General features: G+C 44.6%; 1 protein-coding gene across 2 annotated transcripts in view; it reads left to right on the top strand.

The window, feature by feature from the left end:
- Window positions 1–14,402, top strand: part of RASGRF2 (Ras protein specific guanine nucleotide releasing factor 2) — a 272,143-nt gene that overhangs the window by 249,723 nt on the left and 8,018 nt on the right. For both annotated transcript variants that reach the window (XM_019482951.2, XM_019482947.2), the window contains exons 20-24: window positions 4,451–4,511; window positions 5,228–5,331; window positions 6,065–6,149; window positions 6,788–6,985; window positions 9,368–9,447. In XM_019482951.2, the coding sequence (XP_019338496.1) occupies window positions 4,451–4,511; window positions 5,228–5,331; window positions 6,065–6,149; window positions 6,788–6,985; window positions 9,368–9,447 (528 nt within the window). The remainder of the gene's footprint in view (window positions 1–4,450; window positions 4,512–5,227; window positions 5,332–6,064; window positions 6,150–6,787; window positions 6,986–9,367; window positions 9,448–14,402) is intronic.

The raw sequence follows: 14,402 nt of genomic DNA, 5'->3' as shown, positions 1-14,402 counted from the left end.
AAACGCCCTTTTTGACCAGATTGCCTCTCAGCATATTTCTCTGGGTCAAGAACATTCTGAGCAGTTTCCCCTGTATTTGAGACTCAACATTATCACCCTGCTATACCACCAGGCACACCACTGTCACTCAGAGAATAAATAGTAGCAATATACTGGTATTATAGGTATGTTGTATATATGTGCCTCCAACCAAGAACTCACAGAAAGATGAAAAGATACTTCAGGCAAGCAGGGCAGTGGGAGTGATCAGATACATGTGTGTTGTATCAACCAGTTGAGTATTTTATCCAGATCTGGCCTGTAACAATCAGATCCTGCCAAGGTAATGAGTGACTCCTGAAAAGTAGTGAGTTAGAAGTTGAGAATGCATGGCATTATTCAGCACCCTAGAGGAGGGATGCTCAACCTCCAGCTTGCAAGCCAAATATGACCTGTGGAGCCATAGTATCCAGACTGCGGACTCCTCTTGGGTCCAGAAATTTGGTAGCCAGGAAGCAGTGGCAAGAAATCATAGAATTATAGAAAATTAGGGTTGGAAGGGACCTCAGGAGGTCATCTAGTCTAATTGCCTGCTCAAAGTAGGACAATCTCCAACTATACTATTCCAGCCAAGGCTTTGTCTAGCTGGGTCTTAAAAAGCCCCAAGGATGGAGATTCCACCACCTCTCTGGGTAACCTGTTCCAGTGTTTTACTACCCTCCTAGTGAGAAAGTTTTTGCTAGTATCTAACCTAAACTTCCCTTGCTGCAACTTTAGACCATTGCTCCTTGTTCTGTTATCTGCCACCACTGAGAACAGTTCACTTCCATCTTCTTTGGAACCCCTGTTCAGGTAGTGGAAGGCTGCTATTAAATCCCCTCTCGGTCTTCTCTTCTGCAGACTAAATAAGTCTAGTTCCCTCCGCGTCTCCTCAGAAGTCATGTGCCCCAGCCCCCTAAACATTTTTGTTGCCCTCCACTGGACTTTCTCCAATTTGTTCACCCTATCCAATTAATTACTTCCCTTGATCTTCTGGCAACACTCCTACCAATGCAGTCCAGTATGCCATTAGCCTTCTTGGCAACAAGGGCACACTGTTGGATCATATTCAGCATATTGTCATGGTTAATATTGCCATGCCTCCATCACTGCCAAACTCCTAAGCTCCACGCAGCTGGAACAGGGCCAGGCCCCATCTCCTTCCTTCCCTATACCCTGAGATTGGGGCTGGGTTATGCCCCTTTTCCCCCACTCCACATAGCTAGGTCAGGGCTGGACTGGACTGGGCTGGACTGGGTCCTACCTGGCTGGACTGGGTCCTACCTCGCCGCCCTGTGTGCTGGTTTAGGCCCAACAGCCAGATCCAGCCTGTGGCAGGACTGAGCACCATCCACCTGGCTCGAGGGGGAAAATAGTTGGGCACCACTGCCATAAAGGATTAAGCACAAAATCAGCTGCTTTAAGAATGAACAGATTAGCCTGGGTGTTACACGTTCCTTGGCCCCATGCTGGTGTTCTCTGAAAAAGCAGCATTTAAGACTCCACATAGCATCCCAATTAGAACAGATTGACTTGCTATGAAGAAAAGACATTTTGTGGGGATTTGAAAGGCCCAAAATGAAGGCTCTAACTTGGATGAGCAGTATTCTTGGATGCTGTAACTTGTTTTTCTTTTCTCTTTGTTTTTGGTTTGTGTATCTACATTCAGGTTTAACTTAGTCAACCTTCACTTTGGCAAACTGAAAGGAAACAACAACACCCCAAAACAGAAGAATGAAGGACTAACTCTTCCTCCCCACCTACATAGTATACCTTCTACCTCAAACTCATAGTAAAAATCTTCAGGTGTTATAATCCTTTCCTTTAACCCTTTTTCCACTCAGGAAAGGGTAATCCTGTTCCTATGGAACTGTGAATTGGTCATATAGGGTGCTTGTACGCATGAGGCCATTAACAGGTACACATGATGAAAATGTCACTTTGTGTGGCCTAATGGCATCACAGTGTACACGTACAAGACTTTTGGGGGTTTTAAATCACTTTGCATCATTGCAAACTAAACTATGTCAGGATGTAGTTTAGTTTGTAACTTTGCATATTGCAATGATGCAGCTATTGGATTGCTCCCCAGCCACAGGAGAGGTGGGAAGGTGCCACAGAACCAAAGGAGTGGGATCCTCACTGCTTCTCCTTTCAGCAGCCACACTTGGCTTGCTAGCAACCTGCCTGGGCAGTTCCAGGGGCACCGCCACTGTGGAGGGAAGGACCGGGGCCCTCCACAGCTCAGGGGCCAGTCAGCCCACTGGCAGCTCGCCCTCCCCAGCTGTGGGAGAGGCGGGCAGACTCCACTGAAAAAAAGAATTAGGCCCCTCACTGCTTTTGCCTTCAGCAGGCACCTGATCCTTTTTTTTTTTTGGCAGAGCCTGTCTACAGCTGGGGGGTGAGTTGCCAAGGGGCTGAGCAACCCCTCAGCTGTGTGGGGCTCCAGTCCTTCCTCCTGCAGCAGCAGCTCCCCCGGGGATGCCCGGGTGGGCTGCTAGCGGGCTGGGTGCTGCTCCAGCTCAGAGGCAGCACCTGGCCTAATCCAACTGTTCCCTGAGCCAACTTGCTGGAAGGTCGCCAGGTGCTGCTCTCTGGCCAGGCTCAGGAAACAGTTGGTTTGGGTTGGGTGCTGCCTCTGAGCTGGGGCAGCACCTGGCCCATGACCAGCCTGCCCAGGTGGCCCTGAGGGGTACCTCCACCATGGAGGGAAGGACCAGGGCCCTCCAACAGTTCAGGGGCGGCTCAGCTTGCCAGCAGCTCGCTCCCCTTCTGTGGGCAGGCTCTGGCTCTAACAAAAAAAAAAAAAAAGAACATCAGGCCCCTTGCTGTAATGTGATTGGAAAATTTTTAACAGTTTAGTCCTCAGTGTTTTATTTTATGTCCCACCCTTTCAATTTAGGGCCACAGAATAAAACCTTGGGGATTAAACCCCCATCGTGTACAAGCCCCCCTAGTTTTTCCCTCTGTTTTGAGGCAGAATCAGTATAACTAGATGCTCTCTTGACAGATATTTGTCTAAAAACCACCAAAAATGAGGATGACAGTTTCCATAGGTGGTCTGTTCCAGTACTTAATTTACCAAGTATGTAACCAAATCACCCTTGCCCAAAATTGGACAAAGTACCCAACTAAGGCTGAGTAGAGCAGAACGCTTGCCTTTTTTTGCAACATCACTTACTAGTTTGTTGCTGAACATAATTCTTAGGTCCCAGCACCCAGACTAGCCAGTTATTTCCTGTTTTTTGTTTAAACATTCGATTTTGTCTTCCTAAGGATATTTTTTATATTCAGACACTTATATTTAGTCTCATCTTATTGATTTAAGATAATTTCTCAAATTTATCAAGATGATTTTGAATTCTTATTGTGGCCTGCAGAGTGCTTGCAACCTCTCTCAGCTTGGTGTTCTCTGCATATTTAATTGCATCATGCACTTCTGAGATGGCAACCTGCCACAGTAGTTATTTCATTGTGTAACAACTAAATTCCAAACTACTTAATGGTTAATTGCATATTAAACATTATTTTGCAATGATTATTATTGTTTATTATTTGTGTTACAGTAGCACCCTACTAAGACTGAAGCTCAGTTGAGGTAGATTTTGGGCATAATGAAAGAGCTCCTACCAGACAAATTTAGCAGGCTAAGTAAAAATGAGCAATGAGTGAGAAGATAGGATATTATAATTACGCACCAAGGTAGCACATTGATAAAAGGCTTATTCTTAATAAAAACAATTTAAGAAACCTGGATGATGCTGGGGAAGACTTAGAGAATTGGCTGTGAGATATATATTTTTTTTCCCCTTTTGGATGCCAATTCTAATTTAGCTCAGAGACCTAGCAATCAAATGTTTTCCTCAAAAAAAGCAGCTTGTGATGCTCTGCCCATCACTGTTTTTCTGGTGCTAGTCCAGTTCCCAATTGGGAAATTTTGCAATTGGATTTTATCTTGGCACTCCTCAGCATAGAAGTCAAGTACTGAATGGATGTGGAAGCTAAACTTGAGGTGTTATAGGTTTTCATAGAAGTGGGACAACATCTGGAGATGGAGCATGTCCAATGGGAGGTAGTACTCTGTCACAGTGGGTAAGCCTCTAATGTCTAGTTAGAGTTTAGACACATTGGTGGGAGAATGCAGTGGTATATGTGTTGTTGCTGCTGCCTGTGACATAACTATTCTTGCGACAGGCCTTAATTCCCCAGACCTAGCAATTCAGTATTTTCACAGTACTACTGTACAGTAAATTTTTACATTATTTCTAAAACCAAATGTGAACTGTTAAGTACTGGAAATATTTGAACTGGACTTTCAACTACAACTTTAGCATTTATTTTAAATTAACATGATCATTGAACTGTGATAAAATATTCTCATAACCACAGATAATTTTCTTTATATAGACTGTTCTGCCACTTAATTTTTCAGGGCCCTTTCTCAGGACGATCAGGATGATGCCCATTTAAAAATAGAGGACATAATTCAGATGGTAAGTGCATCTTTATATCCAGTCCCTTATAAAGTTGTGCATTTTATGTGAAACATTAAAATGAAACTTCCCTGCAGCCTCACTGCCATATTTGTAACAAGCTGCTTTTCCTTTTCCTTTATTTATCCATTTGAGATCAGTAACATAAATGTGGATGTTTAAAACTGTAGTGACAACACGTGTTTAAAATGCATGGTAAAGGTAAGCTTTCCAGAGCTTCTGGACTTCAGTTTGAATTAGGTGGTTGCCAATATTAAAAAAACGGAAAGATGTGCATGTATATAAAACAAGGTGTGAATCAGTAGGATCTTTGCCTCAACACAACAACATTGTTACTTAGAACCATGTATAATATTCCCTGAGAGGGCCCATTCTTAGACAAACTGAGTATTTGCCCACATTGTGCTCCTGTGTAGCCTGTTAAGCATACTGATGTAAACAAGCCTAATGTGGTATTTAAGGTAGGTATTGCAAAGTAGTTTTGTGGAAAGTTATGAAGAATGCAGGCTTCTACCTGTATTATACCTTCAATGTATCTTTATGCCCTTGGTATAATACTTCAGACCTTTCCCATTAGTTTCCATACCAATAAGTCAGTATCAAACCCCATGTTGTTGTTTGACCTACTACTCCTTTTTTTTCTATAACCTAACATTTATATTATATTGTTCTATTTAACATGCATGTGAAGTTAATTACCATCCTGTGCTTTGCAGTCAGAATGTCCAAAACCGGAGTGCTTTGAGACTTTGTCAGCCATGGAGCTTGCAGAGCAAATAACTCTCTTAGATCACATAGTGTTCAGAAGCATACCTTATGAGTAAGTATCCTCCAAAGAGTGATTTGTAAGAACATCTGACTTCGTAAGCACATTTTAGGCACTATGCTGATCCATGCTATTGATATCCCTCCAAAACATTTTGCACACACAACTGAATAGTATCTCCAACCTCTGTTGTTGTTTCTCTCATATTCCATTTATATTATGAAAGTCTGAGTTCAAGAATGTTAAAATTAGTAATATCTCTATTACTGTTGCTACGTATGTACTGTGTGTTCACTGTGCCATATTTTTTTTATAGAATTATGAATTCCTGCTTAGTCTTTCATTGAGGCTTTCATCTCAGGTTAATATTTCAGCATTAGCTTCCAGTTGAGAGTCTTTGGTGTATTAAGAACAAACCTACAATCTACGGTTTGGGTTACTACAGGTTAGGTATAATGGGGGTGTGCTCAGTATCTGGAAAGGTGAATGCTTTCTCAACCCCCTTTATACAGCAGGCTGATCTTTCCAGCTCTTGTGGTGACATTAATAGCAGTTTTAAACAGGTTTAGAATGCTAAGTGTCTGGAGCAAAGAGGAAAAGAGAAAAATGAAAGAAATATAAATGTTCTTTACAGTATTTCTGGCTTTTCACTGTTCCAGCAGTGGCATAATGGAATGCTAGAATGAGGTATAGCTGAAATCCATTTGGTATGCAGTTGCCATGGTTTTTTATACTTCATTTATTGGTAACTGTTTTGTTTTTCTTCTTTTTTAACCTAAATTTCTAGAGAGTTTCTTGGGCAGGGCTGGATGAAATTGGATAAAAATGAAAGAACACCATATATTATGAAAACCAGCCAACATTTTAATGATGTAAGTAACTATAAAAATAGAGAATGACTTTGAGGAACTCTTGACACCATGTATAAACTTTGGAATATAAATGTCTGTTTCTGCAGCATGATATAATTTCTGATTTAGTAGTGACTGAATATTATAGCCTCTTTGTGATTAACCTTACAAATCATCAAAGCACGTAAAGATTCTCATTTTCATGAATTGCCAGCCAGCAGTTTAATGGTAATTTAATGGATTGGAACCTTTTGAACTGTACTGAAATCTTCTACAGCTCTACTGATGAAATTAAGTTCTTTCTTTAGAGGATGACAATATAACAACAACAATTCTGTTAACCATCATCCATTTTAATGAATACTGATAGACTCTCTACTTATATTCTTGGTCTTTACTCATTTCCTTACACATTGCTGAGAGCAATCACCGGTAGCAACCTTACTGCTGCAGACATTACTCACTGGTCCTCTGGGTGCTTTTGTTACCTTTCCTTTAGTTCACCATTTCTCTTCCTCCTCTCTGACAGCAATTTTTAGTGTATAGTTTTAATCTCTGCTAATCAAAAGCCATAAGATGGTCCAGCTTATTGTTAAATAGTGTCATTTGCAAATGTTTTTATTTAAAAGTCTTTGATTTCTGGCTTTTTATTTGGTTAGATGAGTAACCTTGTTGCCTCACAAATTATGAACTATGCTGATGTTGGCTCCCGTGCTAACTCAATTGAGAAGTGGGTAGCAGTGGCAGATATTTGTCGATGTATGCACAACTATAATGGTGTTCTAGAAATCACATCAGCCTTTAACAGAAGTGCAATCTACAGACTGAAGAAAACCTGGGCTAAAGTTTCTAAGCAGGTAAGCAAGACATCACAACACATTATAGCCTTTCAGGTAGTGATCCAGGCAAAACATGTCAAGATATCAGTGTTCTAATTGGATAATCTTGAAGGGGAAAGAACAATATGGTTGTCTGCTAAGGAGTTCAGCTGGTTTTGTTATCTCATTTCTACCACTTGTATATTTTGTTCATTTGCCATTCCTGTATCATTAATGAAATATTTTAGGCAGTAATTGACTTCATTGAAAGTTTGGAAAAAATGTCAGAGGTCCTCCCAAGCCCAGAAGTCTACAGGCATTTTGGAGGAAACTTGCTAGAGCGACAAAGCTTTTTGCATATTCACACCTTTGCATTTTCTCCCACATATTTTCCAATCTTTTTCTAGGAGGCAGAACTATGTGGTGGTTCCCAATTAAACCATGCTTTAGTCATGCAAAGATTGATACACATGCTTAACTTCAAGCTTTGCAGTAGTCCTGAAATCAGCTAACACAGTTAAAGTTAAACAGGTTCACAGTCTTTCAGCAATCTGGGCTTCAATTTATCCCTCTGTTGGGTTGCATCTCTTTTTTCCACTTCTTGATTTCTTGTAGATTTATTTACCCACATTCTGCCTAATAGCTTGATCTTACTGAGAGCTGCCTGAGGAGTTCTGAACATCCTCCATTCCCATTGATTGCAACTAAAGCAGAGGATGTTTTACAGGGTATTTTATAGGCTGAGTTTGAAATATCAATGTGTGCAGTGCAACTCTGAAGTTGTATTGTTGAGTGTTAGTCTCATGAGACCTGTTTTTTCTGAATCCATCTGTGTATGTCATTTATTTCTCAAATAATTAAAAGTATTTTTTTAAATGATCTAAGTCTCATTTTCTAAAACAAAGTAGAAATTTAGGAAATTATGTTACAATGACTTCAATGCACCTGGGCTGCAGAGTGCCAGATCCCAACTGGTAAGCTATGTATTTAAATGGGATAAAAAGTGAACCAGAATATCCCTACTCAAGCTGGTACAAAACTCATTCAAAGTCAAGTCAAATTTCCACCCAAGTCAAGTGGCTAGTACAGTTAAGGCACACCAATTTCTAGCTCAGTAGTACATGAGGGAATGGAAACTAGCATCATGTCCATCTACCTTTGAATGTGCACCTATGCAGATATAGATGGATTGAGTGAGAGCAGCCATCAGCATGAATCTAGAGCAGGGCTCATTCCTGCACGCCTGGAGCCATAGTACATATGCCTTAAACCAGTGTTTCTCAACTGGTAGATCATGACCCAAAAGTGGGTTGCAAGCATAAATGAAAAGATCATGAATAAACCCTAAAAATGGATTCCTTTAAAGGAGAAAAATGTGGGAAACTGTGTGCAGAGTTCCAGCATGCAAGGGGCTGCCTGGGGGGCCCCCGTACTGCACACCTCCCCCCCAATCCCACACACTGGAGGGCTGGGGCCTAGGGGCGGGGACCAGTGGGTTGGGAGTGAGGGGCATCAGCAGGGCCAGGGGGCTGTTTTCTACTTAAACTATTTACTGGGTTGGGACTGGCCATCAGTGTTTACAAATGGGTCATGGTACAAAAAAGGTTGAGAACCACTGCCGTAAACTACTTTGCCACCATGTCCAATGAAGTAGTCATTAATTGCCTATGTATTCAGTTGGTGCCTATATTTTAGATTGCAAAGATCCCCTGGTGCCTAAATCTTGGTTTCCATTCATGCATGCTCAGTACCATAATCTGAACAACTAGGCCATCCTAAATGCTTTTCCAATCCTTGTACAAAGGAAAAGAGAGTGTAGAGTCTGCCTAAGTCCCCAAGGAGCCCAGTCTGCTAGCTGTGTTCAAAGCATGTACACTGGCAGCACTAAGTTAAGTACAAAGTGTGACAGCCATACTCTCTTTCACTTAACAACACAGCAAAAGGTTAGTGCCCATGTTTTATCTAATAGGCTAGTGGTTGTAGGCCTATCTCAGTCTGAGGAGATTAAAATTACATCTTTCACCTCCCAGGGACTGCCCTAGCCATCTGACTACGGAATAGTCTGGGTATGGGAAGGCACCTTAAGCACTTAACAAACAAGAATGCAAGAGCCAGAAAACAAGCAAGAGGCCACCTGACTTTTTAGTCCAGTAATTAAGGTATTCAGTTGCAGGGAGTGTGGGGGTAGAGAGAGGAGTTCTGGGGTCCAGCAGCCAGTCTGTGCTCTCAAAACTGTTTCTTTTCTTTATACAATAACCCTCTAATGTTAAAAGCATAAAACGTTCTTAGGAGTTGCTTTTGAAAATGGGACTAATGTGTCTAAGTGGTTTTGAACATTTTTTTCCCCAATACCTTGTATTTTTGTTATTTTGTTGGGGGTTTTTAATCAGGAATGACTCTTATTTTTTGTTCTTTTTTTAGACAAAAGCTCTCATGGATAAACTTCAGAAGACTGTCTCATCTGAGGGGAGATTTAAAAATCTTAGAGAAACACTAAAAAAGTATGTTTGCTAACATAATCAATTAGTAGCCAGATATATTATCTGAATACTGGAATACATTTATTAAAGATACAAATTGGTTCTGAGTTAGCTGTCATGATGCAAATAATATTGGATCATATTTTTACCTAATAACCTTTACCAAGTTGGGTTTATTTTGTTTGGCACTATTCTTCTGCTGAATATACTGTAATCCAGTACCCTTGATAGGTTAATATAGTGTCTCTGGAGAATAATCAGAGCAAATTAAAGCATTATTTTGTATAAAATGCTTCCTGTTGATGGTTTTCCTAAAACTGATAAACTTTTTCAATAAGTGTAAGACCAGCTTTTATAAATAAAAGTTCTTAATTAATTCCTATAGTGCTTTTTGGCAGGCATAGTCCCCAAGTTCAACGTAATTGCCTCCACAGAACTCTCAACCCAGATTTGCTTTTCCAAGTTTAAAGTGCACAGAATTGTGGGGTCATAGCTGGACGATGGTTCTCCCAGGGTACTTGACAACAATTGTGTTGAGTCATCCTTGGAAGTCATTCCAGAGTTAAATTGCCGTATGTCTAATATATGTTTAAACTACAGACCACTGCCTGTGCATGTTTGGGAAAAGACTGCTGTCATAGGACCAAATACTTTAAAGAGAAAAAGACTTTTTTGACTTCTGACTTCTGGGTAGCTGTCCCCTCAGTTAAAAAGCAAAAAATATTTATTTTAAGTTAATTTTCTTTATAACCATAGAACACAACCTTTTTCCTACCAAAGTAGGCAGAAAGTTATGTGAAATCAGGATTAGGAAAGGTTCTTCAGTTATACCTGTTCCTCTGCAGCAAACACCTTCAGTGGGGCAAGAGCATACTAAATAAATGCAGTAGGCACATCTACACGAGACGCTTAACTGTGCATGAGTATAGATTCATAGATTCATAGATGTTAGGGTCGGAAGGGACCTCAATAGATCATCGAGTCCGACCCCCTGCATAGGCAGGAAAGAGTGCTGGGTCTAGATGACCCCAGCTAGATGGTTATCTAACCTCCTCTTGAAGACCCCCAGGGTAGGGGAGAGCACCACCTCCCTTGGGAGCCCGTTCCAGACCTTGGCCACTCGAACTGTGAAGAAGTTCTTCCTAATGTCTAGTCTAAATCTGCTCTCTGCTAGCTTGTGGCCATTATTTCTTGTAACCCCTGGGGGCGCCTTGGTGAATAAATCCTCACCAATTCCCTTCTGTGCCCCCGTGATAAACTTATAGGCAGCCACAAGGTCGCCTCTCAACCTTCTCTTGTGGAGGCTGAAAAGGTCCAGTTTCTCTAGTCTCTCCTCGTAGGGCTTGGTCTGCAAGCCCTTAGCCATACGAGTGGCCCTTCTCTGGACCCTCTGCAGGTTATCTGCATCCCTCTTGAATTGTGGCGCCCAGAATTGCACGCAGTACTCCAACTGCGGTCTGACCAGCGCCTGATAGAGGGGAAGTATCACCTCCTTGGACCTATTCGTCATGCATCTGCTGATGCACGATAAAGTGCCATTGGCTTTTCTGATGGCTTCGTCACACTGCCGACTCATGTTCATCTTAGAGTCCACTAGGACTCCAAGATCCCTTTCCACTTCCGTGCCACCCAGCAGGTCATTCCCTAGGCTGTAGGTGTGCTGGACATTTTTCCTCCCTAGGTGCAGCACTTTGCATTTCTCCTTGTTGAACTGCATTCTGTTGTTTTCTGCCCACTTGTCTAACCTGTCCAGGTCTGCTTGCAGCTGTTCCCTGCCCTCCGACGTGTCTACTTCTCCCCATAGCTTTGTGTCATCTGCAAACTTGGACAGAGTACACTTCACTCCCTCGTCCAAGTCGCTGATGAAGACATTAAAGAGTATCGGTCCAAGGACCGAGCCCTGTGGGACCCCACTGCCCACACCCTTCCAGGTCGAAGCCGACCCATCCACCACGACTCTCTGGGTGCGACCCTCCAGCCAATTCGCCACCCACCGGAATGTGTAGTCATCCAAGTCACAGCCTCTTAACTTGTTCACCAGTATGGGGTGGGATACCGTATCGAAGGCCTTCCTGAAGTCTAAGTATATGACATCCACCCCTCCTCCTGTGTCCAGGTGTTTCATAACCTGGTCATAAAAAGAGACTAGATTGGTCAGGCATGATCTGCCTGGTATGAACCTGTGCTGGTTTCCCCTCAGCATAATTTGTCCTGCCAGGCTCTTGCATATGTGAGCCTTGATAATTTTTTCAAAGACTTTGCCAAGGATGGAGGTGAGACTGACTGGCCTATATGGACCCTATGTCCGGGTCCTCCTTCCTCCCCTTCTTGAAAATGGGGACCACATTGGCCCTTTTCCAGTCCTCCAGGACTTGGCCCATGCGGCACGAGCGTTCAAATATTCCCGCCAGTGGCTCTGCAATGATGTCAGCCAGTGCCTTCAGCACCCTCGGATGGAGCTCATCCGGGCCTGCTGACTTAAAGGCATCCAGTTCTTCCAAGTGACTCTGCACCATCTCAGGGTCTACGCATGGTAGTCTGGCGCCTTGCTGCTGCCTCTCCACAATCCCAGTGAGAGACTTGCCGTGCCCCTCACTTAGGAACACTGAGGCAAAGAACTCGTTGAGGAGTTCAGCCTTGTCCCCCCTGTCCGTCACCAATTGCTTCTGCCCATTTAGCAGGGGTCCTATTCCTCCCTGGGCCTTCCTTTTACTCCCTATATAGCTAAAAAACAATTTCTTGTTGTCCTTTACTTGGGATGCCATCCTCAGCTCCATGGTAGCTTTGGCCCGTCTAACTGCCTCCGTACAAGCACGAGCAGAGGAGGTATATTTGTTTTTGGTGATCTCTCCCTGTTTCCACTTTTTATGTGTTCCCCTTTTGGCCCTTAGGCTGCCCTGGATTTCTGCGGTCAGCCAGGGAAGCCTCCTGGCCCCTTTCCCTCTTTTACCCCGCATGGGGATCGTCTCACTTTGTGCCCGAAGGATTGTTTCCTTAAGGCACAGCCACCCTTCTTGGGCTCCCATCATTTCAAAACGCCTACTCTGCAGTGCGTCCTTGACTAATTGCCTGAGTTCATTTAAATCAGCTTTCCTAAAGTCTAGCACTTTCACCCTACTAGTTACCTTACCCACTCAACGTCTTATGGTGAATTCTGTTATTAGCTGATCACTGTCCCCCAGATGGCTACTGATTTGTAGGTCCCCTACCATGTCATCCCCCGTTGCCAATACCAGATCCAGTATGGCATTCCCCCTAGTGGGATCATGTACCTCCTGCGTCAGGTGGAGGTCCAGTACACAGGTTAGAAACCTGCGTGAGCGGTGGGACTTTGCCGTCTGTGTCTCCCAGCAGATGTCTGGGTAGTTTAGGTCCCCCATGACTACCGCCTCTTTAGCTTTTATGGTCTCCGTGAGCTGCCTCAGGAGCCCCGCATCTATTTCTTCCCCTTGATGTGGGGGTCTGTAGCAGACCCCTACCACCAAATCCCTTTCTCCTTGCCCCCCATGTAGCCTATAGTTTATTGCAAAGTAAACATGTGCGTCTACATGTGCACATACTTACTACATAGTACACCTCCATAATCTTGAGTAAATTTGCTACCTGTAAATGCAAGTAGTAAATTTACTCGAGATTAGTAATGGCACAGTAGCACTTGTGTAGATGCCTCACCAGGAACAAAACCTGCTTCTGGTCAGCCATCCACCAAGGGGCGGGAGATAGCTTCCTGCCCCCGGGAGCTTCCTGCTGCTGTGGCAGGCTCTGCCACAGAAGCATAGGCAGGAACTCAGCACAGAGCTGTGTAGGGACACGCTAGGGAGTTTGTTCCCTGCTCAGATCTTCACTCACAGAGCTGGGGGGAGGGAACAAGCCTCCCAGCCTGTTCCCCCACCAACTCCGTGCTCATGGAGCTGCACGGCCATCCCTGGGGGGGGGGGGGGGGGCGAATCGGGGTGACTGCCCTGGGCCCCACACTTTGTGGGACCCCACAGACAGTGCCATACAGGCCCTGCTGCAGCTGCTGTGTGCCACTGGCTCTGCGCTGCAGCTGCTCTCAACCCTTTCCCTCCCTGCTCCATGCTGTGGCCACTTTGCCCCCCGACCTCCTGCTCCGCGCTCTGGCTGCTCGCTACCCCCTGGCCCCACATGGGCTGATATGCCCTGGGCCCCACATACCCCTAGGGACAGCTCTGCAGAGCTGGGTGGGGAACAAGTACCCCAACCTGTTCCTCCCCAGCTCCACACTCACATTGCTGGGTGGGGAACAAGCTCCCCAGTCCTTTCCCCCCCAGCTCTGCACTCACAGAGCTGTGTGGGGAACAAACACCCCAGCCTGTCCTCCACCCAGCTTCGTGCTTGCAGAGCTGAGTAGGGAACAAGCTGCCCAGCCTCCTCCTGGTGTGCAGGATGGGGGCTGAGAGCTGTCCTGGTCAGGGACAGGTCCCAGCCCCATACCCCAATTGGGTGATTGAGGCACTGGGATTGGAAAGAGCTGCAGGGGTCCCAGCCCCCTACCCCAATCCACCAGTGGGGCAGCTAGCAGCTAGTTCACTGCTAGTTGCTCCACTGATGGATCAGGGTAGGGGGCTGGGACCTGCCTCTCCCTAGCAGCTCTTTCTGAGTCCCCTGCCCCTGATTGGGGAGCCAGGGCCAGGAGCTCCTTGCTGCTGGGCCAGAAGGACATTAGCCCCACCCCAGCAGCAGACAGCCCCCTGGGGCCAGGAGACTCCTGGCTTGGTGCTTCCTGCCAGCTCCTGAGCTAGCACCCAGGGGGAGCCTAGAGCTCCCCCTGGTAGCAGCAGGGGCCCATTGCAGGGCTGCAGGAAACTTGGTGCAAAGAGCAGTAAATCTTCACCCTAATCCTTGCATGTGTAGATGTCTGCCTGAAAGCGGTTACTTCAGAGTACTTTACACCAAAGTAAATTTAGGCCGGATCAAATGCATATGTAGATGTACCCAGTATGTACAATTGTGTG

Source organism: Alligator mississippiensis, chromosome 3 (genome assembly GCF_030867095.1).
Source record: "Alligator mississippiensis isolate rAllMis1 chromosome 3, rAllMis1, whole genome shotgun sequence".
NCBI classification, from domain to species: Eukaryota; Metazoa; Chordata; order Crocodylia; family Alligatoridae; genus Alligator; species Alligator mississippiensis.
The sequence above is the reverse complement of the archived record's forward strand: the minus strand, read 5'-3'. Positions and strand labels throughout refer to the sequence as shown.